At 30.1% G+C, this 25,115-nt stretch overlaps 12 protein-coding genes across 12 annotated transcripts; 9 read left to right on the forward strand and 3 right to left on the reverse strand.

Annotated features, from left to right (window-relative positions):
* Window positions 1-450: 450 nt before the first annotated feature.
* COX16 (Cox16p) lies at window positions 451-807 on the forward strand (the record flags this gene model as incomplete). The annotated part of the gene is made up of 1 exon (XM_004179884.1): window positions 451-807. One exon carries the CDS (start codon window positions 451-453, stop codon window positions 805-807), a length of 357 nt encoding a protein of 118 aa, XP_004179932.1.
* A 440-nt stretch (window positions 808-1,247) lies between these two features.
* On the forward strand, window positions 1,248-3,134 carry ORC3 (origin recognition complex subunit 3; the record flags this gene model as incomplete). Its single annotated transcript, XM_004179885.1, has 1 exon — window positions 1,248-3,134. One exon carries the CDS (start codon window positions 1,248-1,250, stop codon window positions 3,132-3,134), a length of 1,887 nt encoding a protein of 628 aa, XP_004179933.1.
* Window positions 3,135-3,436: 302 nt separating this feature from the next.
* On the reverse strand, window positions 3,437-4,885 carry OST1 (dolichyl-diphosphooligosaccharide--protein glycotransferase subunit OST1; the record flags this gene model as incomplete). Its single annotated transcript, XM_004179886.1, has 1 exon — window positions 3,437-4,885. One exon carries the CDS (start codon window positions 4,883-4,885, stop codon window positions 3,437-3,439), a length of 1,449 nt encoding a protein of 482 aa, XP_004179934.1.
* A 753-nt stretch (window positions 4,886-5,638) lies between these two features.
* On the forward strand, window positions 5,639-6,289 carry PRE3 (proteasome core particle subunit beta 1; the record flags this gene model as incomplete). Its single annotated transcript, XM_004179887.1, has 1 exon — window positions 5,639-6,289. One exon carries the CDS (start codon window positions 5,639-5,641, stop codon window positions 6,287-6,289), a length of 651 nt encoding a protein of 216 aa, XP_004179935.1.
* A 207-nt stretch (window positions 6,290-6,496) lies between these two features.
* Window positions 6,497-8,968, forward strand: TBLA0C06210 (uncharacterized protein; the record flags this gene model as incomplete). The annotated part of the gene is made up of 1 exon (XM_004179888.1): window positions 6,497-8,968. One exon carries the CDS (start codon window positions 6,497-6,499, stop codon window positions 8,966-8,968), a length of 2,472 nt encoding a protein of 823 aa, XP_004179936.1.
* Window positions 8,969-9,466: 498 nt separating this feature from the next.
* OLE1 (stearoyl-CoA 9-desaturase) lies at window positions 9,467-10,951 on the forward strand (the record flags this gene model as incomplete). The annotated part of the gene is made up of 1 exon (XM_004179889.1): window positions 9,467-10,951. One exon carries the CDS (start codon window positions 9,467-9,469, stop codon window positions 10,949-10,951), a length of 1,485 nt encoding a protein of 494 aa, XP_004179937.1.
* Window positions 10,952-11,478: 527 nt separating this feature from the next.
* On the forward strand, window positions 11,479-13,866 carry PDR8 (Pdr8p; the record flags this gene model as incomplete). The annotated part of the gene is made up of 1 exon (XM_004179890.1): window positions 11,479-13,866. The coding sequence occupies one exon, from the start codon at window positions 11,479-11,481 to the stop codon at window positions 13,864-13,866; it is 2,388 nt and encodes a 795-aa protein (XP_004179938.1).
* Window positions 13,867-14,692: 826 nt separating this feature from the next.
* On the forward strand, window positions 14,693-16,903 carry TBLA0C06250 (alpha-mannosyltransferase; the record flags this gene model as incomplete). The annotated part of the gene is made up of 1 exon (XM_004179891.1): window positions 14,693-16,903. The coding sequence occupies one exon, from the start codon at window positions 14,693-14,695 to the stop codon at window positions 16,901-16,903; it is 2,211 nt and encodes a 736-aa protein (XP_004179939.1).
* Window positions 16,904-17,565: 662 nt separating this feature from the next.
* Window positions 17,566-19,878, forward strand: TBLA0C06260 (uncharacterized protein; the record flags this gene model as incomplete). The annotated part of the gene is made up of 1 exon (XM_004179892.1): window positions 17,566-19,878. One exon carries the CDS (start codon window positions 17,566-17,568, stop codon window positions 19,876-19,878), a length of 2,313 nt encoding a protein of 770 aa, XP_004179940.1.
* A 384-nt stretch (window positions 19,879-20,262) lies between these two features.
* On the forward strand, window positions 20,263-20,733 carry TAF13 (Taf13p; the record flags this gene model as incomplete). Its single annotated transcript, XM_004179893.1, has 1 exon — window positions 20,263-20,733. One exon carries the CDS (start codon window positions 20,263-20,265, stop codon window positions 20,731-20,733), a length of 471 nt encoding a protein of 156 aa, XP_004179941.1.
* A 255-nt stretch (window positions 20,734-20,988) lies between these two features.
* ERO1 (ER oxidoreductin) lies at window positions 20,989-22,725 on the reverse strand (the record flags this gene model as incomplete). Its single annotated transcript, XM_004179894.1, has 1 exon — window positions 20,989-22,725. The coding sequence occupies one exon, from the start codon at window positions 22,723-22,725 to the stop codon at window positions 20,989-20,991; it is 1,737 nt and encodes a 578-aa protein (XP_004179942.1).
* Window positions 22,726-23,358: 633 nt separating this feature from the next.
* VPS9 (guanine nucleotide exchange factor VPS9) lies at window positions 23,359-24,870 on the reverse strand (the record flags this gene model as incomplete). Its single annotated transcript, XM_004179895.1, has 1 exon — window positions 23,359-24,870. One exon carries the CDS (start codon window positions 24,868-24,870, stop codon window positions 23,359-23,361), a length of 1,512 nt encoding a protein of 503 aa, XP_004179943.1.
* Window positions 24,871-25,115: the final 245 nt, after the last annotated feature.

Consider the following 25,115-nt stretch of genomic DNA (forward strand, 5'->3'; position numbering starts at 1 on the left):
AATCTTCCAATCAAACTGGTAAAAGAACATGATATTTTTTTCTTGTGCAATTATGCTGATGTCTTAAAATAAATTGATATCAATTTTGTTAAACATTATGATATTATACCTAGAAATAGTCAATACCACCATCTTAGTTATGCTATGTTCTTCTAAATCATAGCTTTTTTTTTGCTCAATAATGAGAATGTGATATTGGGTAAAAATAATAATTAAGGGTAAAATTTAATTTCCGTCACGTGCATGGCTAATTTTTTTGTTTTATTTTCTTTATTTTTAATAGGTATAGATAATCTTGTTTAAAAAAGGGAGTAAATATTGTAATAGTTTGGAAAAACTCTACTAAACTAATAAGCCAAGTTTTAGATATTAGATTTCTACACTTTATAGTTCTAATATATGACGACTCACAAAAGACGTATATAATTATTGTGAAGAGGTGTTTGCATCATGGCTTTGAATGGGAGAACATTTAAATCAAAAAGACAACAGAGGCTTTATAATGCCTCAATAGCAGGTAAATATCAAAAACTAGTAAATAGAAACCCTTTCCTATTTTTTGGATTACCATTTTGTGGACTAATTGTAGCGGGCTCTTATTGGCTTTCTGAGTTTACCGCGGTAAAGTATGAAAGAGAAGATGCAAGAGTTCAGGAGTTAAATGAAGAAGATTTAATAAAAATGAAGTCAAATGAACGTCCCTTTGATATAAAGGAGGAATATTACAGATTACAAGGTTTACAAGATGAAGATTGGGAACCTGTAAGAGTTAAGCGATTAAAGGGTGAATCCGAAAATGTTTGGTAATTTTTTTAAAAATATTATCCAAAAAGTCTTTCTGTCTGTATAACGAAGCTCTTAATATTATCTAATACTAACCATGTTTCAATAGATAAGAAATACCAACTTTTGAAACTTTATTTGAAGACTCCATGTATTATCGCAAAAGCTCTACCTGGTAATAAATTTTTTCCAAATGATTCGAAACCACCCGGACATTTGTAGATTTTTAAATCGAAACAAAACATAAATATTAGCAATAGGTAAAAATCTATTGGATGAAAAATTAGAATAAAATGTATAAAAGTAAATATTCTAAACCGATAACAAGCTTGGTTGTTAGTGATAACTGCAATTATTGTCTTTCCTTAAAATATATTTAGTTTTTAGCTTTTTTTCTTACCTTATAGGAATTTGAAACCAAAATACAGTTCTAGAGGACAAAAAAAAATAATAATACCAACATTATGAATGTTACTCAATTTTCTGATGCCCAAAAAGATCACTATATTATAATACCTGAAGTTCTACTAGATGATGAGGATCTAGACAAAATCCCATTTGAAAAATTATTAAATGGCAAGGAATCTGATGAAGCTATGATGAAAAGATGGGAACTTTATGATCAACTGCATTCATCATTCCATGCAGAAGTTGAAAAAATTGTTGAAAATATTGAACATGACTTAAAAGATGAAATATCAAACGTATTATTTAATGATCAAAGCTTGAGAAAACCTCGAGCTTGCTTTAAATCTTTATTTCTATTAGGATCTGATAGTTCAACAAAGATAGAAACACCAAAATCAACAACAAAGGTGTTCAATATATTGATTGAATTAACACCTAAAGAGTGTCCCAATGTTAGAATGGTACTAAGAAGATCAATGTTTGAATTATATTCTACAATTGATAAACAATTAAAAAATGAAACTTTTATAGATAACGAAGAATTTACTAAGAAAAATAAAAGAACAGATTCTTCACATGATAATGATGAACAATTAATTAGGTTAGACACTTCTTATGACTTAACATTATTGGAACATTTTAAAAAATTATTCGGAAGAAACTTAAATCTGGTAATAAATTTTAAAGAAATGGATTCAATCAATCCAATAGTCGTTGACAATTTTATTATACTTTTAAAGAATGCATTAAAACATGAACATATTGAAATTAGTTTGGTGTTTAATATTAATACAAACCTTTCAAATGTTGAGAAAAATTTTAAGCATTCAACAATGAGATTATTGAAAAAAAATTATCATATCTTAGATGTTTCAAGTAATAAAGGGTTTAAATATGAAAATCGTATTTTCCAAAGTTTCCTAGATACAGTGGACGGTAAATTAAATTTATCTGATAGATTTGTTGAGTTCATTTTGAAAAAAATAGCTAACACATCCAATCATAGTTTACAATTATTAACAAAAATTTTAGATTATGGCTTAATGGCATATTTTTTCCAGAACCCATTTTCTATTTTCATTGATCCAGTTAATATTGAAATATTGAACGATGATTATCTAGAAATATTAACTAGATGCCCTACTTTTATGTTTTTTATCGAAGGCTTGATAAAACAACATGCTCCACATGATGAAATAATGGGATTGTTAACTAATGCTGATAATACTTTGGAAGGATTTTTCACTGAATTCTTGGTTCGTGAAAATCCAACTAATCGACATGCAAAATTAGTGTCCACTTTCTTAGAGAATGATTTGAAGATAAAAAATTATAATTTTATCGAGCTATATTATGAATTATTAAAGGATAAGTTGGATAAATATTTAAGCAAATGGCCAGAGTGCGAAAAAAATAAGGATTTAAACTTTGAACCTGTAGATACTATGTTTCAAGAATTATTTACCTTGGATAATAACAATAACCTACTTTCTCAAGCTTTATTCCCCACATATAAAAATAATATTGAAGACAACCTATTACGATGGGAGGGAGTATTACCGAGAGAAACAGATATAGATACCAATACAGTTGAAGCTATCAAAAATTTTGGTTATAAAGTACCTCCAATATTAGGCCATTTATTTAAATTATATCGTGAAGCAAATTATCAATTTAATTTATATGATTTATTTATCGTATTTAAAGATACTTTACCAAAGGAGGAAATTTTAAAATTTCTTCATGATGAAAACCAATTGAATTCGAACAAAAAATTGAAAGAACTAGTTATAAATAATGATGACAACGTTCTATATGAAAAGGTAACGTTAGTTTTATTTTTACAAGCAGTTTCTGAATTTGAGCATATGGGTATTATAAAGCCAGTAGGCATCAAAAATAATTCTGATCAATATGAAAAAGTTATTTGGAGAGGCATATAATATAGACCTATATATTCTTGAAGTATTATAATCTATAAATAAAAATTTAATTGTATTATACAACTGCAAGCATTTTGTATTAAGTATATCTTATAATTAAAACCTAGAGCTATTATTATAATTTTTCTTAATTGATTATTTTGTAAATTATAAAAGGACATAATGTATCCATATATATATATATATATACATGAACATAGATATATAACTACAAAGAATTTATGGGTAAATATTTATGTAACTAAAATGACTTAATAAGTTAATGTAAGTTGAATTGAAATAAAATTAAAGAAATAAAATATTCAATGAACAGTAGAAGTTACTTTTAGATCAATTTGTTTTAAGAAAAACAAACTGATTAAAGCAACAAACACATAACAAGCAATGGATAATGGTTTCTTATACATTGCGGTGGTTGAATAAGAATATTTAACAAAGACATTGGCAATTGATAATTCATCGACTAAATTTTGGAATTTTAAAGTAATCTTAACATGACCATTACCTAAATCTAAGTAAGATTTCACGGTATCAATTGACAAATCAATAAATGGGAAAGGTGGATCAATTTCATGAATCACGGCACCTTCAGGCAAATAAATGGATAATTCTACTATATCATAACTTGTATCTAATGGACCATTCAAAGCAGGGACCGAAAGTAAATAAACATTATCATTCTTAAATTCTTCCACATCAGAAGCAGAAGTATGTAAAAATTGAGGTAAAGAATTTGTCCAACCTACAGTAAAATTATAATTCCATCCACCAAAAATTGGATATCTTGGTTTTAAGAAATAATGATCGTTTTGAACACGAGCTGTTGAAACCATACCAACCAAATCAGTAAAATAATGATCTGAAGAATCGGAGGGTAAAATATGTTCAATAATTGCACGATGATGACCTTGTTTATTTTGACTTGCTAATCTCATATATTCGAATCTTGAAAAACCTTTATTTAATTTTGCACCAGCATTAGTTAATTCATATGATTCTTCAAATTGAATAGTATTAGCCCAATTAGATAACCAAACATCTCTAGTTAATTTATAAACTTTATTAATTGGAGAATTATGACTATATCTTATTTTTAAAGGAGTTTCAATTTCCAAAGCATGAATAGAAGCCCAATTCTCAAAAATAAATCCATTTTCAGAATTTTGACCAATTAAATGTTGATTTTCAGGAGCATCAATTTCTTCGAAAGAATTGGAACCAATGACTCTTAGACTTGATTGAGAAGTTGGATAAATTGAAAGCGGTAATCTATTAGTTTCAAGTAAAAGGAATTGTTCATCTTCCATAGCAATATGTTCTGGATAAGGTTTACCAGCAATATTATAAATAACTTTTGCTAAGAAGGTAACTTCTTCATTTGGTTGAATATCATCAGGGAAAATAATTAAAGAATAACCAATAGTGAAACCTCCATCAGTAATTGAACCTTGTTTTAAAATGGAAGAGTTTAAGAAAGATTCTTGAAAATTTTGAGTTAAGGAAGCAGTAAAAACTGATACATTTTCTATTATATCTTTGGAAAGAGCAAAATAATATTCATTTGTTGGAGTTGACCCTATATTTTTAACTTTCACTTCAAAAATTTCTGTGGTATAACTTTTTGAAACATCAATTATTCTATTATAATTGACATTTTCCCAAGAATCAGGGATATTCATCAACTCTGCTGAAATAATGCTACTTAATAAAGTAACTATTACAGTTAGTGAGCCCCACATATTAGACAACATAATCGAAATTTTAAAAAAATGAATGTAGTCTTGTGAATGTATGCTTCACTTTATCAATTGACCAAGATTATTGAACTATAAATTTTTTTCTTCAATATATCTTTAATTCCCTAATGAATTATAATTTTAATATATTTTTCAATTAATTATTTTCAAGAATTTTAAAACACCAAGATTTAATTACCCGGAAGAGTTGTATATAAAAAGATGATTATTACCCGGGATTATAAACAAGATAAGTAACTTATCCTATTAGACTATTCATCATACATTTATGAAGTATTCTTATTAATTATAAGTAGTGTCATTTTAAATTATCTCAAATGAATAGTATTAAGTAAAGTTAGATGTTACTATGATCTTATTATTGATATGAAGAAAGCTCAATTTAGAAGAGTGAAAAAAAGTTAAAAAAAAATAAAAATAAAATAATTGGAAGTACAGTTGGTTTATAGTCTTCATTTTAAAAAATTGATATACTTATAGCAAAGTTTGTCAAGTTTTATATGTTTCAAGTTCAACGAATATTTTGTATATTTGCATTTATATTTGTATAGATTTATATATTTCAAGATATTTTTTTCAATTTTAATATTAACCCGTAAATTTCATATTCCGAGTAGGTGGCAAAATGAAAGGGATTCTATATTAAAATATATTTAAAAACATATATACATATTAAATAATTGATGCATAAAAGCCCAGCTGTTAGAATACAATTGAGAATAAATTAAAGCAAAAAACAAAAGTAATATGAATGGAATTCAAGTTGATATCAATCATTTAAAGAAAGGTGAAGTCAGTTTAGGTACATCTATTATGGCTGTTACATTTAAAGATGGGGTTATATTAGGAGCTGATTCACGTACCACTATGGGTTCATATATTGCTAATAGAGTTACAGATAAATTGACTAGAGTACACGATAAGATATGGTGTTGTAGATCCGGATCTGCTGCTGATACTCAAGCTGTTGCCGATATTGTTCAATATCATTTAGAAGTATATACATCTCAATATGGTATTCCAAGTACAAGAACTGCAGCATCAGTATTTCAAAGTTTATGTTATGAAAATAAAGATTTTTTAAGTGCCGGTATTATTGTTGCTGGGTTTGATGATAAGTCAGAAAAAGGTGAAGTTTATAGTATACCATTGGGAGGTTCAATTCATAAACAACCTTATGCCATTGCTGGTTCTGGTTCTGCATTTATTTATGGTTATTGTGATAAGAACTATAAACCAGATATGACCAAAGATGAGACTGTTGAATTTATGAAACATTCCTTATCACAAGCAATTAAATGGGATGGATCATCAGGTGGTGTTATTAGATTAGTCGTATTAACCAAATCAGGTGTGGAAAGATTAATTTTTTACCCTGAAGATTACGAAAATTTATAATCTTAATGTATAGAAGAATGACATATATATCCAATGTAGGAGTATATATATATGAATAAATATATATTAGCATACACGTGACTCGGAGTTTTATTTTTTAACGAGAGTTATACAAATAAAAGAAGTTCCTAGGAAATTAAACAAAATAAAAAAAAGAAAAGGGTATCCTTAAAGTTGAGAACTAAAGGGGATTTGATAAACAAAACTATGAGAGGGCCGTTGATATTACAATTTATTATATCATTATTAGCAATTTGTCAAGTAATTGTTGGTAATGAAGATTTTCCATTCAAATATGTTATAGACATTTTATCAGAGAATGTTGAATTTTCCACATTTTTAAGATTAATTCAAAGAAATGGGTATGTGGATTATTTGAATTCTCTAACTAATTTTACATTATTAGCGCCAATAAATTCCGGGTTTATTGAATCCAAGGGCCAATTTGATTTAAAACGATACATTATATTTGATCAAGTTATCAAGAGTGATGAATTTGAAGACGGAATCAAGATGGAATATTTAAAGGATAAAATGCCCTATCCAATTGTATTTGATTATGACTCGGAGAAGAAAATAATGATGATTAATGGAGATGAGGAAAATGTTATCTTGGAGAAAGATTTAGTTCCTAATTTCCAAAATTCAGTGATCCATGGGATTTCAAGAGAAATTAATAAACCGATGAGATTGGTGGAGATATTAAAGAGTCTGGATATTAATAATGAAATAATGATTGCAATTTTAATGAAAAGACTTGAACAACAACATATGAGTGAAACGAATGGCAGGACATTGCTCATACCCGTGGATGAAGTGTTTTCCCGACAATTCAATGAGATTGAATTGAATTATTTAATAGATAAGTATACTCGACTGGACAAAAATCAGAGATGGCAAAGGGATATTTCAAAATTGATTGGTAGCATTACCATTGGAGATGTTATTGGTGGTCGAGATTTCGAAGGTAAAGTGAAGAATTTGAATAATGATGAATTGAAGTTGGAGAATCAGGGGAATGGGACTGTAATGATTGTTGATGGGCATGACTCAGTGAGCAAATATAGCAACTTGTTGTTTGATACTGGTCTGATCCATTTTTTCAATGAATACGAAGGGTTTGATATAACATTTGATGCTGAAAAGTACCTGCATGGATTGAATAGTAGTAGATTTGTAGAAGAGCTGTATTTCCGTGGAGTGGAATCCATTGTACAAGATCCTGAATTGGAACAAACCATCTTCATCTCGTATCAAAACAATGGGTATTCCAAAGCTAGTTTAATGTATCATTTCCTTGGTCAAAGGTTGGAAACGTTACGGGAGGGGATTTTTGAGAGTAAACATTGTGGGAAACGAGAGACCGAATGCCAAAGGTTAAAAATTACCAAAAGCAAGGACAATAATGATAATGAATACCGTATTAATGATCAATTCGTGGTACGGGACAAAGGGTACCACATTGGCAAGAGCAGTATTTACCTGATGACAAATGATTTACAATTACCTTCGGAGTTTGTCTCTTCAATCAATCCATTATATGGTTGTTCTAAGTCCATCTATCTCTTGAACGAGTTGAACCTATTGAATTTCCCCTCCAATGACAGAGGGTATACCATATTTTTACCATGTTTTGATTCATGGAAAGGTTACGAATTGAATTTGGAATATTTACAAACCCACCAGGCAAAATTGGCACAAGTAATGAAAAGTATGATATTCGAAGATTTAATGTATAGTGATACTCAAGGTCAATTGACAAGTACCGATTTGAATGGTGCCCAAGTCAATGTTAACGCAACAAGACAAAACGACAAAGTACATTTCCAAATAGATACATTCCACAAGAACATTAGCATAGAAACTTATGACGATATTCTATTCAACCAAGGTGTGATCCACCCGGTAAGGCAATTAGTATTGCCTCATGCCACAAATACAACAATCTATGATTTATTCGATGCCGCTGGGACACCTGAAATGATTGAATTTCTAGAAAAATTCTCCCATTCGTTATTACCAGAATTACATAACGGAGCCATTCTAGTCCCTACTGCCACATCCCTACTATTCGAAGGCATCGATATCAATTCCACATCTTTGGAAGAATTTCTCAAGATGCATGTAATTGTAGAGAATGCGACACAAAACTTGTTATCATGCATTCCAGGGACTCCATTAACAACTTTAAAATCGGGAGTCCAATTGGAATGCCGTCGGAGAAATTCGGAGTTTTGCTTCATCGGAATTTCCGGTCACGAGACATGGACCTCAGGTCACGAAGTACGAATCCTGCGCCGCGGTCACGCGCAAGGCACGTGGGTATTCTTAGTGGACCGGCCATTATCGTTACGCTGGCTACACGTGCCCCAATCGCGCTGGCCATTACAATTCTTATGGTCGTCGCCAGTGATGATGTGGATTACCGGATTAGGGGTGGCAGCCGCGTGTGCAGGAGCTGTCACGTGGTGCGTACTTCCCATGAGCAAACGTCACGTGGACACGCCACGTCACGTGCACGGGGAACAGCAGCCGCTGCTTACTTCTGGGCCAGGCCAAATTCAAAATCCAGATCTCATCAGTAGCAGCGAAATTGGCTATGCTGTGTCACCCGGCCAAGGGCTGGCCGCCAATTCGCACGGCGCTATCACGTCGGCCGATGTGTCCGAGTCTTGTTGAGAAAAAAGAAAACGTGCTGACAAAAGAGCGATAAAAGGTGATAAAAAGATAGACAGGCAAAAAGTCAACATAGTCCGGCAGAAATGAGTCCGATAGCGATTTGTCCGGCCAGCTAGAAACCCGCGTGGGAAAAGGCACTTAAGTGTTGAGCTGGTGGGCAGCCCAACAATGGCTCGGCGGGTTGTTGGGTTTTTCTATGTGTATGGTATACGTCTGTTTCTGAGGGTGCTGATTCTTCTCTGCAGCTGGATCTGGCGGGGCCTCCCGATTAGGCAGCACATTCCGCGCCAACTGAAAGCGATGCCTTTTCCAGGGGAGTTATTTATCAAAGGTATAAATAGACACCACTATGATCTATGAAAGACTTATGAGAATAATAGTTTGTATTGTGGAAGAAAGAAGCAGAAGAAGCAGAAGAAGCAGAAGAAGAAGAAGAAGAAGAAGAAGAAGAACAACCAACCAACCAATCAAAGCAAGAATTGCAATTCAAACATTAAGATGCTGGACGATTCCTCTACAAAGACAGAATCCTTTTCAAAAAGATCCACTCCAGAAGTTGGTGCTGGAGTGCAACAAAAAAAGATTCCTTCAGTTAATACTGAGCAAGCCAATTTTGTGGCTGCTGGTTTGGACAAGAAGACTGCCCGTGTGGTGAACGGGTTAGGGTCGTTGATGGGGACCAAGAAGATGGTGGATGTGCAAAATTCCAACAGCAAGGTCGATATTCATATTTCTGAACAACCTTGGACTTTGAACAATTGGTATTTGAAATTGAACTGGTTGAATTTTGTTCTTGTGGTTTTAATTCCTGCTGCTGGGTTCTACGTGGCTTTTAAGCAATGGATTCCTATCAAGAGAGAGACTGTCTTGTTTGCCTTGTTCTATTATGTGTATGCCGGTATTACCATTACTGCGGGTTATCACAGATTATGGGCTCATCGTGCTTATTCGGCTCGTTGGCCATTGCGTTTATTTTTCGCCTTTTTCGGGTCTGCTAACGTAGAAGGGTCTATTAAATGGTGGGGCCATTCTCACAGAATTCATCACCGTTATACTGATACCAATAAGGATCCATATGACGCTAGAAAAGGGTTATGGTATTCACACATGGGTTGGATGTTGGTGAAGCCAAATCCAAAATACAAGGCTAGAGCCGATATCAGTGATTTATTAGAAGATCCAATTGTTGTTTTCCAACACAAGCATTATATCCCATTGATGTTTCTTTCCGGGTTTATTTTGCCATGTTTGGTGTGTGGTTATTTTTTCGATGATTACAAAGGTGGTTTCTTGTACGCAGGCATTATCCGTATCTTTTTAATTCAACAAGCTACCTTCTGTATCAATTCTTTGGCTCATTATTTGGGTGCTCAACCGTTTGACAATAGAAGAACTCCAAGAGACAATTGGATCACTGCTTTGGTCACATTTGGTGAAGGTTATCACAATTTCCATCACGAATTCCCATCAGATTATAGAAACGCCATTAAATGGTACCAATATGACCCAACTAAGATTTTCATCTTTGTCTCTTACATCTTCGGTCTATCGTACAATTTACAAAAATTCTCCAATAACGCCATTCAAATCGGTATCATTCAACAAAAGATTAAACAAATTAATAAAGATAAAGCAGCTTTGAATTGGGGTCCAAGATTGATCGATTTGCCTATTTGGAAAGTCCAAGATTTCGTTGACAATTTGGAAACTAATCCAAACTTGATTGTTGTTTCAGGTATTGTTCATGATATTACCAATTACATCGATAGACACCCAGGTGGTCAAAAGTTGATTAAAGAAGCTAGAGGTAAAGATGCTACTAGTGTCTTTAACGGTGGTGTATACAACCATTCCAACGCAGCTAACAATGTCTTGGCTACAATGAGAGTTGCTATGTTGGAAGACAATTTACCACAAGCTTTCAAATTTGCAAAGAGAAGAGGTGAAGTTTATGATGAGGGCAAGTTTATGAAGAATTTATAAATTGCGTTGAGCGCATTATAATTTTTTCCACAAGAATTACTGAAAAAAACAAACCAAAAAAAAAAAAAATAAACAAATAAAAACAAAACATTATTTATTCATGATTCACTTATTTTTGTTCACACTCCACTTTTTTTTTATTTTATTTTTTAAGTATTCCACTTTCACTTATGCAACTTATAGATACATGGTATGCAATCAAATGACGTCAATTTTGAGAACAAATAGGAAATATATAATCTCATGCATTATATACTTGTATAATTGAATTATATATTATTTATATTACGCAATATTTTCCTTTATGAAAAACAATCAAGCAAACAAAAAATGACAACATATAAATAAACTTATATAAAAAGAAACGTACGGGGTCCCCGATTTTCATTATTCTTTTTAGGAAGCATTTCCGTTCGCCATTCATTGTTTTCGTATTACGTAAGTCCTATAAAAAAAGCACAAGAGATAATGTAAATTCAAATTCTAATGCAAATCCGCTACCATATCATAAGCTCAATCACATAATAATGAATAAAACAAGAAAGAGAAGAAAAATTATCAAAGCTTGTGTCTTTTGTCGAAAACGGAAATTGAAATGTGATTTGACTAAGCCCAAATGTAAACAATGCTCTTCTAGAAATTTAAATTGCATATATACAAATCAATATAATTTCGATTTGTCAGATGCGGAATTATTTGCCAATCAACCAAATATACAACTATTAAATGAAATAGCCAAATTAAAGGAAAAACATCAAACCCAAGCTCAAGAACCAGACAAAGATATAAACCTACAAACTATAAATCCTTATTGGCAATTTAAAATCCAAGTCTTTAATAACAATACCCGATCCACTTTTGGCCCTACTTCATGGCGAACTGCTGTTTCACCACCAAACCAATCTTTTAATTCTCAATATCCAGAGATTTGGGAAAATTTACAACCCAAGTTATTAAAATTGAAAATACAAAATGATATTTCTTTATCCAATCCAGAATTAAGACTTATGCAATGTCCTTTAGTAGATAGCAAAAATAAAAATACTTCAATGTTAAATGAATTAATTCATTTCTTACCAAATTATTATCAATTAAAATTATCCATAGATTCATTTTTTTCTAAAAATCAATTAATGGATTTTTTAAAAATTTTAAACTATAAAAAAATTTCAAATGATATACATAATTATTTTCTTTTCGATCCAACATCTAATTTTAAAATTAAAAATATTATTATTCCAGATAATGGTAGAAATTTTTATTCGATCGGTATTATCATTTTAATTCTAATTGTGGAATATTATCCTCAGAATCAAATTCCTGATATTGTAGAGAGATTTTTATGTGTCTTAACAGGGATAAATAATAATTCATCTATGAATAATTATTTGGAAAAAATTCAATTTTTACTTCTGAAATATTTTATTGATATTTTTACATCAATTGATAATTCTTGGTCTGATAATAATTGTGGTAATACTGAAATGGTTAGTCAATTGATTCAATTATCTTTAAATTTAGGTTTGGATGATATTGATAATTGGTATAAAAAAAAAAATGATGAACTATCTATAGACTCCAATGGTAATGAAATTCATTTAGAATTCTATAAATTAAAACAAATTTGGTTATGGGTTAATTTTGTGGATATTAGTATAGCATTTAATATTGGTAGAATCACAATGATATCAAATAATTATTTCAATTTGGCTAATGATAATACTGGTAATTCAATTCATTCTAGAAGAACAAGAATACTTATAGAATTCCTTGAACTTTCCAAAAATTATATTAATGAAATTAATTATAAATTTACGAATCCAAATCTCCCCAATTGGCAATCAAAATTTATTAAATTTATTGATTCAAATATTTTACCAATAAAATATTATACAGATGAAGAATCAATTTATATTACTGATCAATTTGATACAATTATCTTATTACCATCATTATCTATGCTAACCAATATGTTAACCATTGAAAAATATAATGGTAAATATGACAAAATTTGTAAAATTAAATTCCATAATACTATGTCAAAATTCATTTTAATCACATTAAAAGTTTGTATTAATGTCATTATAAGATCCTATATTGGAAAGTTTGAAATTACTTCCGAATATAAATCTGAATTTGATTTAAAAGATAAGCTTATTCTTACTAAAACTCAAATGGAAAACAAATCATTGAATATCATTAATTTCTTTATTAGTTCTTCATTCCAAAGAATCATTGCTGAATCATATAGTCTTTTTTTCCTTAGATTAGCTTCATTTGAACGAAATGATTTGTTATTTTTAAATAATTATATTAAGCATAAAACATTTAATTATAAAATAATTAATTTCAATGAGGACTTAACTGCAGTTGATAAAGAAGAATGGACTTTTATGGATACTTTAAAAAATTTTCAAACTATTATTGATCATTTAAATGATTCCAAATATTTAGATTTACAAAATTGTATTAAACGTTCTTATTCATTAAATCTATCATTTGCTATGGAAAAGATTGGTAGAAAATTACTTGATAAGGGGTTGGAGACAGGTGTGAATTCTAATATTTTTATAGCTAATTTAAATTTAAATCTAAAAGACAATTCTACCAATACAAGTTTGAAAAGTCAAGAGACCAATGATAATGAGCATAATATGAAAATACCCAATACTAATAATGCTACAACTACTACTACTACGTACACTTCTACTAATGCTACTACTACTAATACCACTACTACTGCTAGTTCTAATAGTAGTATCGACATAAATACAATACCCGATAACTCGCCTCAATTAATCTCAACAGATCATCAAAAGCAATTACAATTGGAAAATACCAATAAATTTTGGAGTGACTATAAAGAACAAGTAAAAGCCTTATGGGACACCGATTTCCAAGATCTCTTCAAATAATATTATTTACTTACTTTTATTTTATCTTCATAAATATCTCAAAAAAAAAAATGCATTATTCATCAATAAAATTGATCTTTATTTTAAATATTATTTATATCAAATTAACCCCACACGGCGCTACCATTTCGGACCTTGACTCCTTTCAATTTCTATTAAATCGAAATTTCCTGTGATTCAGTTTTTCGGTAACATTTACCGTAATAATTGCTCCGCCAGATTAGATATTTTCTCTTTTGCCCAAATCATCACCTTTTTCGTGGAGAAAAGATTGACAATTCCGGACTTAATATCTGCCTTAGAAAAAAATAATTTTTAATCTTGAAATAGATTGATACTGAATCCTAGAGATCAGATTTAATCTTATACTCCTTGAAAAGGCAATAAACAATAGGTAACGACGGAATTTTAGGCTGTGTAGCTTCAGTTAAATGATCGTAACTTTTCTTTTTATTATTTATAGATATTTATTCTTAGTTTTGTATTATTTAAAGAAGGCATAGTTATTTATTTTATTTTATGTAAGAATCTGGGAGTATTCATCAAGATTTCACACGAGCTTTTGGTGAGCGTATATTCATAAGAAGTTATTGATTTTTACATCCTCTTAAAACTTATATTGGATAACCCTTACTGTCCGTCAAATACCTGAAATAGACGTAGTATACCCTATTTTTGGAAACCCTACATGTTAACAATATATATCCATAATAATAAAAAAGAATAAAAAAATTTTCCAACATTACATAGTATTAATAAAATTGCAGGAAACAAACACATAAATAAATAAATAAATAAAAAAAGGAAATATTATAGTAAGAGAAACATGTCCAAGATCTCAATTGGTAGAAGAACTTGGAGGCTCTATTTTATTGTCACAATTGTTATACTGAGTCTTTACTCTTTTTTTGAGCCACAAGTAAACGATAATGTATCTTATTATGTCGACACTCTACAGAATAATGCAAAAATAAAACAGAATATTTATTTACAAAACTCATTGTCTTCCCTGAGAGTTACCCCATTAAATAGAGTCCCCGTGTCTCCCCTAGAAGTCATACCAGATTATGATAGGGATGTTAAAATAAAAAGAAGTTCATTTTTCAACTATATATTTAATAGAAATTATTTTAAAGACTTCCAGGATCTAGATATAGATTTGAAGTGTGATTTTTATTTAAAAAATTTATATGAAATTAATCAAGATTGGACCAATGATTTTGATTCTGTATCTTATTTAACTGATGATGTTAATGAAAATGAAATGTTAGAAAATTTGAAAAAAAAAATGGGATCTCAATTGGTTGATAAAGATGCATTAACTTTGTTTCGAAGAAAAAATGATATCACTTTAGCATATCAAAGATTAAGAATTTATGATAGATGTTTCATACAGAATAATGTTGATATTAACAAGATATTCAATAAAGATCTCGAAATTGATAATAAAGAGGGTAAATTTCAAAATAATTTTCATCAACCAAACCCAAAATTAGAATATTCAAATCAATTCGAGTTCGAACATAGAATGTTCCCCTTTTTAAAATATTTTAATGAAAATAATTTTACTGAAATGATTCCACATTTTAAAGGGCCTGATGGGAAAGATATTGTTAAGGGTAAAATTCCAATTATTGATCCAACTGATGGTTCTTTGATACATTCTGATGACTACAATTATGATATCACTAAAACTTTCTGGAGTAATTGGAACATCTTAAGTTCCAAGGTAGGAAAACGTGGTATTATACTAAGTTTTTCAGATGGTCAAACTGAAACTGCATTAAGATTAATTTCTACTTTGAGATTTATGGGGAATAGATTACCAATCCAAATTATTTTCAAAAATGATATCTCCGACAAATCAATTGAACAAGTTTTTTATGTAGCTACTAATAAAAATTATAAACCTTTTAATGATCAAGTTAATTGGGAACATAAGAATGACGTGAAACAGAATGTTTATTTTGTTGATATTGAAAACTTACTTGATCCAAAATATAAAGACAAATTCAGTAGGTTTAAAAATAAATGGTTAGCTTCAAATTTTAACATGTTTGAAGAATTTTTATTCATTGATACAGATGCCATTACTTATATTGATCCAAATGATTATTTCGAATTACAAGAGTATAAAGAATCTGGGACTGTCTTTTTCAGGGATCGTACCTGGCCAAAACAGTGGGGTGATGAAGCTAAATGTTCTTCTTTGATGTCATTATTACCTCCAAGAATCTTAGAAAGTAAATATTTTAATAATTATCCATTATTTGATGTCGACTACATTAAAGAAACGCCTTCTACTAGATTATCAATTGAAGAAAAAATATATAAAAGATATTTTGAAAATGGTCGTATCCATCAAATGGAATCTGGTGTTTTTGCAATTAATAAAAATAAACATATTATTTCGATTTTAACTGGTACTATCTTAAATATCGATCATGTTACAGAAAGTTGTGGGTATGGTGATAAAGAGTTTTTTTGGTTTGGATTTATGATTTCTGGCCATAAATATAGATTCTATAATACTACTGTAGGCGTTATTGGTAATTATGATCCAATTCATAAATCGGATGTTCAAGAAGTTGGCGAAATATGTTCCGTTCAAATCAGTCATTTTACACACGATAATAAGTTAATGTGGATAAATGGTGGTTCTAATAATTGTAAATTTGGAGGTTTCTCCGATAAAGATTGGGATAAAAAGGAATTGAAAAGGTTAGGTAAAAGTTTTTCATCAAAGGATGAATTTAAAAATTTCTATCATATTAAACCAATCAGCTCCAACTATGGCATGATCTCAGGTGATGGATATTCTTCATGGAGAAAGATCGATCAATTATGTGGTGGTTACTACTATTGTGTTCGTTACGAAAGAAGGTTAGCAGATGCTGATTTTAAAGACGGTACTGAGCTAGGTGAATTGGTCATTTTTGATGACCAGGATCGTCTTCGTATTGATTATACTAATACAGTATGGGCATATTTTGATCATAAAGCCTTAGAAAAAGAGATGAATCCTGATAAAAATTAGTAACTTTTTTTACACCTTACAAATCTCTTAATTTTGGTGCTTCTGATTTTCATAGCTACATTTGATCTTCATTAATTTAAACCTTTAATTATATATATATATATATATATAACTTTTTCTTGTTTTGTTTTTTAATTATATTTTAATTTTCTATTTAAATCGTAATAATCAGTATAGAAATTTAAGTGAGCAATAAATTTGTAAGATATTGTTATACAATCAAGATAGAACAGTTAACTCTGTTTCCAAGTTAGTTAAGATTATTGATTTTCACAAAAAAAAAACAGAGCTTTCAATGACTACTTAATAATTTCCACCAATATAAAATTAACTTTAATCAAATCATCATAGACGATATCATATAAGTTCTATTTCTTTTGTATACATTAATTTTTCATCATATAGGAAATATTTTTTCATTCATTAATGAATACCGTTTTTTCTTCAAATTGGATTCCGGTTTTCTAAACTTTCTTACGATCCCAAAATCAGAAAAGTAAAAAAGTAATCATTGACCCAACAGATTAAGATCTTCACATGAGAAGAATTTTTCAAATGACAAAAGTTAATAGTGTGTAGCTATAGAGTCAAAACTTTAAGACACATTATTGCTTGATTTTTAGTTAGGCTTTCATATTAGAGCGATCTTCTATCACCAAAAAATGAACGAAGTAACCGAACCAGCTTTGACTCAAAAGGATGCTACAACTTTAAGAAACTTCTATAAGCTAAGAAGAGCAATTAATGGGTTTTCTGAGTCCATGAAAATCATTGATGAATTAGCTCTGGATGATTACACATTAATGGATATGAAGACCAATGGAAACTCCTTACAAAAGCTAATTGGTTCTTCAGCTACTATGGATACTGCTAGCTTAATAAAATCATTAATTCCTTCTTTAAGAGACATCATTCGAGAATGTAATTATGACGAACAAAAAAATGAACTAGGTCAATATATCAGATATCCAATTGTTTCAAACCCAGAATTAGAACATTTAGCATTCATTCATAGAAGTTATACAAGTATGAATGTCAATTTGACTGAAGAACAAAAAATTATCATGAGTAATGAACGTTTAGAGTTCTTGGGTGATAGTTGGTTGGGTGCTTTAGTTTCATATATAATATACGTGAAATACCCAACGGCAAATGAAGGCGCCCTTTCCAAGATGAAAGAAGCTATTGTTAACAATATTAATTTATATGAATGGAGTGGTCAATTGGGTTTTAGGGACCGTTTACAAAACAATATTCCTGCAGCTTCAATGAAAGTTAAAGATAAGCTATCCAAGCGTTATGCAGACTGTGTTGAAGCATATATTGGGGCTTTGGTTGTAGATAGATATGGTAGTGAATATAAAGATTTAACTGATTGGCTATATTCATTATCTCAAGATAAGTTGGACGAAATTAGCCCTGGCTTGTTAAGATATGACTTTAATAAAAATGCAAAAGGGGAATTAGCATCATATTTACAAGCAAATAAGCTAGGTGCTAAAGTTCATTATGTAAGACTCAATGATTCTACACCATTTAGAGCTCAAGCATTATTAGGTGATATAGTTTTGGGTGAAGCAGTTGGTCACAATGCACGAGAGGCAGAACAGAGAGCTGCAATGGTAGCTTTATCGAACAGAGAACTAATTCAACAATATTCTAGTTTTGATTTAGAAGATTTAAATGGTCCAACTATTGAAGAAACTCCATCGTCTGCATCATCGATTGCTCTAGGCTCATTTGATCCTGTTGCAACTTTTAATAATAATATCACTCAAGTATCGGAAGAATCAGAATCTAACTCTTATCACGATGATATAAATAGCAGTGATCACAACGGAACCTATTGTTCAGAAACTTCTGACAATACATCACCAGCTAGCAATAATTGCCAACCATCAAAGCACAGTAATTACTCATCTATAATAACCAAGGAGATGACACAAAAGTTAACTGATGAAATAATGACCGAATTTTTAGATCGAATGAGTGAAATGTTGGTAACGATGACTACTAAAGTCAGTGAAAAAGTATTGAATTCCATCTCTTCATCCAAAAACGTTGAGCTACATCCAAAGAATACTAACTCTAATGGTAATACTAATAATAATAACACTCATAAAACTAATTACAACCATAACACTAGCGTTAATCAAGGCAATAATACTAATACTAATACTAATACTAATACTAATACTAATACTAATACTAATACTAATACTAATACTAATACTAATACTAATACTAATACTAATACTACTACTAATAATAATAATAATAATAATAATAATAATAATAATAATAATAATAATAATAATAATAATAATAATAGAAATAAGAATAAGAATATCAAACCTGTCAGATATGATGATAAGGTTTATCATAACAATTCTGATAATAACTTGAAATCAAATACTTTTACCACTTCAGAAAATTATAGACAACTACCTAATATAGTGAATAATATCAATTATTCTGGTAGACCAGGGTCTTTAGATCCTGCTAAAGATCCATCTCCAAATGGCAAACCAAATAGATCACTAAAACAAGGCAAACTTGGATCCCTTGACCCAGCAAAATCTGCATCTGGATTTAAAAATCCATCATCATATGAAATGTATTCAAATAATGGAAGTAATAATATTCATCATGATTATAATTCTAATGGGCATACAATACCTTATCAACAAAATAACTTGAGCGATAATGGAAATATGAATAGCACAGTGAAGATTCCGAGTGATAATAATGCAATGGAAGTTCTTTACAAGGCTTTGACGAAAGAGCAATTATACCCAGACTATTCAATTGAGGACCATGCAAAAGGTTTCCTCTCAGTATGTACAGTTAAGGGTGTTGGTACATATCTAGGAGAAGGATTTGGTCGAAATAAGAAGCTTGCTAAGCACCATGCTGCTCAAGATGCTATTAGAAAGAATATGCTAAATAATCCTGAATTATCCCGCTATAGATAATTTTCCATTTGATTATATTTATATTCTATTCTTTTAGCATCTTTTTATATATGTATCTTTTACTCTTACGGCATAATTTCTGATATTTATATTTTTCGTAGTTCAACTTGCTAGCATGTTTTATATTTTTTTTATTTTGACCCTTCTAACAAATATTGAAGCATTGATTTTAACAGGATTGTGTTTTTAGTAATTATTCCGCATGCACATTTTACGAAATATGAGATATCTAAACATTATTTTTTAGAAAAAACAAGCTTATTTAAAAATATATACTAGTTAAAAGTAGAGATAGTATTAATCATCGGTAGTCAAATATATATAGAAAATATAACTCAAGAAGGACAATCATTATATTAAATCGATTTATCTATACTTTACAATATGTCTAGAAGACTGAAAAAAACTAATCTATTTGCAAAAGACGTAAGCTCATTATTATATGCCTATGGTGATGTACCACACCCATTATCAGAAACAGTTCAATGTTTAGATGAACTTGTATCAGCATACTTAGTTGATATTTGCACTATAGCTCATGGGGTTGCCCAAAATTCATCAAGAAATAAGCTCAAATTGGAAGATTTTAAATTTTCATTGCGGAAAGATCCAGTCAAATTAAGTAGAGCTGAAGAACTTATTGCCACTAATAAGCTTATCATTGAAGCCAAGAAACAGTTTAATGAAAATGATCAGCAATCTTTAAAAAGGTTTAGAACTGAAGAAGATGACGAACGAATAGAGGAAGAAGAGGAAGAGGAAGAGGACAATGATGACCATGAAAGCTCAGCTACAAAAACTGACCGTCCACTAGCAAAGAAACAAAAATCTACGACCCAGAAGAATTCTAAATAGCTAGCTACATATTTTTGTAACGAAAAATAAAAATAATAAATAATTAATATTCTTTGAGCTTGTATATATTTCTAATTGATGAAGTATTTCATATTCTTCTGTTTAAAGGGAAAAAAAAGTGATAGAATGATTAAATTATTAATTGACTATATTGGTATTACAAATATTTATAAAAAAATTGTTAAAAAAAAAAACTTATAACAAAAATTTATCTAAAGGTTGATTTGCGAAAAAAATTATTTGGTAAAAAATTAACTATTGGATATCCAAGCTATAAGCAATTGGATTATCCTCCTCCTCCTTAACATAATTTGCAACACCGACGAATCTATTCCATAGCTTATTCATATTATACAAACAAATATTCCATACATTAGATGGTAAATCAGCGTAGCATCGATAAATGAATCTCAATGCTTCTTTAAAATTATGAATTTCAGTCTTCCAAGCTTTTTCCCAGACACCTTCAATTTCAGTACCATTTGAATCTAGTTGTTTTGTCTTCTTCTTTGGCATCTTTAAATCTGCAAAGACAACTTGTTCTTCCTTTTCTTTAATTAAGGTATCTTTTTCTTCTGAAGCCTTAATCCCACCCTTACTTGCATTTGCTTTTATACTTGTAATTGTACTTGTCACTGCTTTTCTTGCTGAGCCTAATAATTTAAAGAAATTATTATTTTGGAAGAAATTTGCCAATTTATTTTGAGTATTATTACTCGAGTTTAATCTTTGGTTATATAAAGTTTCAAAATTATTAATAGCAGCAATAGATTGTGATAATCTATCAAAAGTATTAATCAAGGCAATCAATTCATATTTAGTCAATTTATCAACAATGTGTTGTTTAGTTTCTTCATCATGTTGATCTAATTCGAATAAAATCTTTAAAGAAGTGGCGTAACCAGTAGTTTGGATTTTCCCCCACATTCTACATCTATCACAGTGAACGCAATCCATTAATCTTGTGACATTCTTGAACCGTAACTTAAAATCATCTTTTAATTTTGAACTAATATTATCTGAAAAAATTAAATCTTCATTGAAGATTTTCGAATCTAATTGAGAAACAATATTTAAGAAAATGGACTTTACCTTTTCATCATATGAATCACAAAACGAAAGACGTTTCATATAAGGTCTAATTTTCCATAAGGCCTTTGAAATAACTGAATAATCAAAATAGATATTTGCAACTCTGTCTGGGAAATTACCAACTCTTGCCATGAATAAATCCAAGTTTGGTTCAAAGTTCCCAGTATCAGTGTTTAAATAACCATTTGATAAATGAGTAGCAATGGAAGCATGGAGTCCAGAGACTAATCTATAAAATGCGTCCTTTGCTAACGATTGACCAGTTTCTCCTACAGTGAAACAATTTTCATTATAAATGTTCATCCAAATAGAAGCAGATTGATTACCTCCATAACCAGTGAATCTCTCTGGATTTTCCACCAAGTCTACTAGTACAGATCCTTCTTTACTAAAATCATCTAAATCGCAATAGTCATATTGTGATCCTACTTTTTGAGTGGAACCTGATTTAGATTTATCACATAATTGGTTTAAGAAAGTTAATTCATTATCATTTTCTTCAGTAGCTTCACTAACAGTTTCATTATTCAAACTACCCAAAACTTCTGGCTGCCAAATTTCAGGTAATTTATCCCAATCCTCGACCACATCTACAGCACAGTTCCTACTCGTACAAAATGCATCACTGGTATCCCAAAATGAACATTCTTTGTATAAATCTATTTTAAAATATCTGAAAAATTCTGTTTGAACTAATGACACCAAATCTGGTCTAATTTTTTTATTAATTTCATTTATTTCTTTAAACGTTATGTCACATGAAGGACTGACTTGTTGGTTCACATCTAGTTTACAAAAATTTGACTCTTGAATAGACACATCTTCATTATTATCAGCATTAACATTGACTGATGATAATCCTATTAGAGCCAGGTTAGTCAAAAGGCTATTTAATTTCATTATGTACAGATTAGAATTCTTGAATACAACTTCTTGTATTTGGATAAAACCTTAATAATATATCAGTTATGACTTTATTAACCTTCAACTATGGTCTCAAATCTACTATTTACGAATCTGTTTATCAGATTATTCTAAACATCTCTTCGATCTCTCTTCTTTTATAGAACGAAGTTGAATATTTCGGGAAAACTAATTAATAAGCGAAATAGGCAACGTGAGTGCAAACATCGCGAAATTTGAAACAAGCCTTGAAGGTGTTCGAAACTTGGCGATCGCGTTTTATTAAAAGTCAAGTAAGAGGTATTTTGAAGGTAAAATTACATGGAAACTACTATGTAGTGTTGATGAAATTGATCATTTTGAAGAGTTTAGATGCCTAAGCCTTGTATAGCACTATCTTTACAAAGCTTAGTTTTCTATTGGTTTTGTTGTAATTAGTAATACATAATAAGCCTTCTTGGAAAAAACAAAAACGTAACGCCGAAATTTCTAGAACAATTAGAGCAGGGATATGTTAGTACAAAGCAATATTATTGCGGTACCAAATGCTGAGTTATTTATAGGTTTGTCTATGAGTCTTTGTAGTTTCCAAACTTTCATCACATGCTCATGCCACTAATGGCTGAATATTTATTCTGAAAAAGATAATAGTACATCGACACATGTACCGATTCTATATTTTTTGGCATAACAAACGTCACGTATCAAGTCTTTCTCCATTTTAGGGAACATAGATTGAAGGATATCTAAAACTTCCTTGTGCTGTTCCTGCTCCATTAATCTTGCTAATTGACGTTCTTCATCAGATATATGGCGATGATGACGGTGGCGGCGATATTCTTGCAATTGTTGTGGCTGTTGCTGTTGGTATTCTTGCAGTTGATCTTGATTGTGTTGGTGATAATCATTAATTCTAGAGTTATTAGATCCGCTGTTGGGACGTCCAGAGTCGTGGTCCAGATCTTCAGTAAATGTCGAGAAGAAATCAGAGACTTTATTAACCAAGGAACTTGTTGCTTCGTCTAGTGGAGAGAGAATATAATCACTTGGATTTGTAGTTGAGAAATTATTATGTTTGAGCTTAGTTTCTAGTTCACGATTCTTCAATAGTTCGTTTTCTTTAGCGATACGTTGTTCATTATTCTTGTGAGCTCTTTCATATTCAATCTCGTCATCAATGGTTAACGAATCTTTATTTAGTTCCAAATTAATAAAGTTAATAGCAGCCTGCAAACTACTTAAATAATAAGATTCTTCACCGCGGATGAAATTTTCAAATCTAAATCGTTCGATATATCGAACATTAGAAACTAAATTTTCGATATCACTCTTCAATAAGGTATAAATTAGCAACGGTATAAAGGTATCGGCACCTTTACCCTCTAATTGTGATTGTTTCAAAATACCAAACAAAACTTTGCATGAATTTAATATGCAAACAACTTTATCCCTAGGAGCTTTATAGCCATTCACTTTAGATAATTCGTCCACAGAAAAATTAACAAATTTATCCAACCTTTCTGTCTCCACATTAGTGATATCTAAGTATTCCGGTTTCATAAATTTATATTCATTAATTTTATTTTTCAATAATATATCATCTTTTAAATCATTTGAATGGCCTTTATCTAAATCATCCTTCATTACTTTAAGATATGGTGAAAAACATCTGGTATATAATTTCCCCATGATTAATTTTTCCATACCTTCTTTGGCATTGTTTAACTGTTTGGTATCAAGAGATTTAAAGGGTTCATATTCAGAATATTTCCTGTATATAAAATTTTTAAAATCATTGATTAACTTTTGTTGTTCTTCAGCAGACCAAAGTATTCTTTGGGTGACGAAATTGTGTAAGAAAGATCTGGCGTATCTAACAATGGGATCTGCTTGTGGAGTTTTTAGTTGTTTTAAAAATAATTGGAAATCATAAAATGGTTCATCCTCATTACCATTCTCATTTTCATATTCAAATGGTTCATTAGAATTGGTTGGCAGAGTTGATGTCCTTGAATTAATTGATATTTCCTTGTTAATTGACCCTTGTTCAGAAGATGAAGAAGTGGAACTAATATCGTTATCACTTGCAATTTGAGAATTACTTATGGAATTTGGATCATTAAGCACATCAAAATAACTCATAATAAAGTTTAATACGGTTATATGTAATTTATGTGTGCTTTGGATTTTAAACGTTTATCTTCTATTCAATTTAAAAATTAAAGGAGTTCGGTGTTTGCCTATCACTCGTTAATTAAAGATACAACTTCAAATTTGTTAGAACTTTTATAAATGGCAATATTAAAATAATAAATATGGAAAAAATTTATTCAATTGACTGTATATTGTTCTCTGTTTTATTTTATATTATTTTATACTTCTATAAT

Source organism: Henningerozyma blattae, chromosome 3 (assembly GCF_000315915.1).
Source record: "Henningerozyma blattae CBS 6284 chromosome 3, complete genome".
In the NCBI taxonomy this organism is placed as follows: domain Eukaryota; kingdom Fungi; phylum Ascomycota; class Saccharomycetes; order Saccharomycetales; family Saccharomycetaceae; genus Henningerozyma; species Henningerozyma blattae.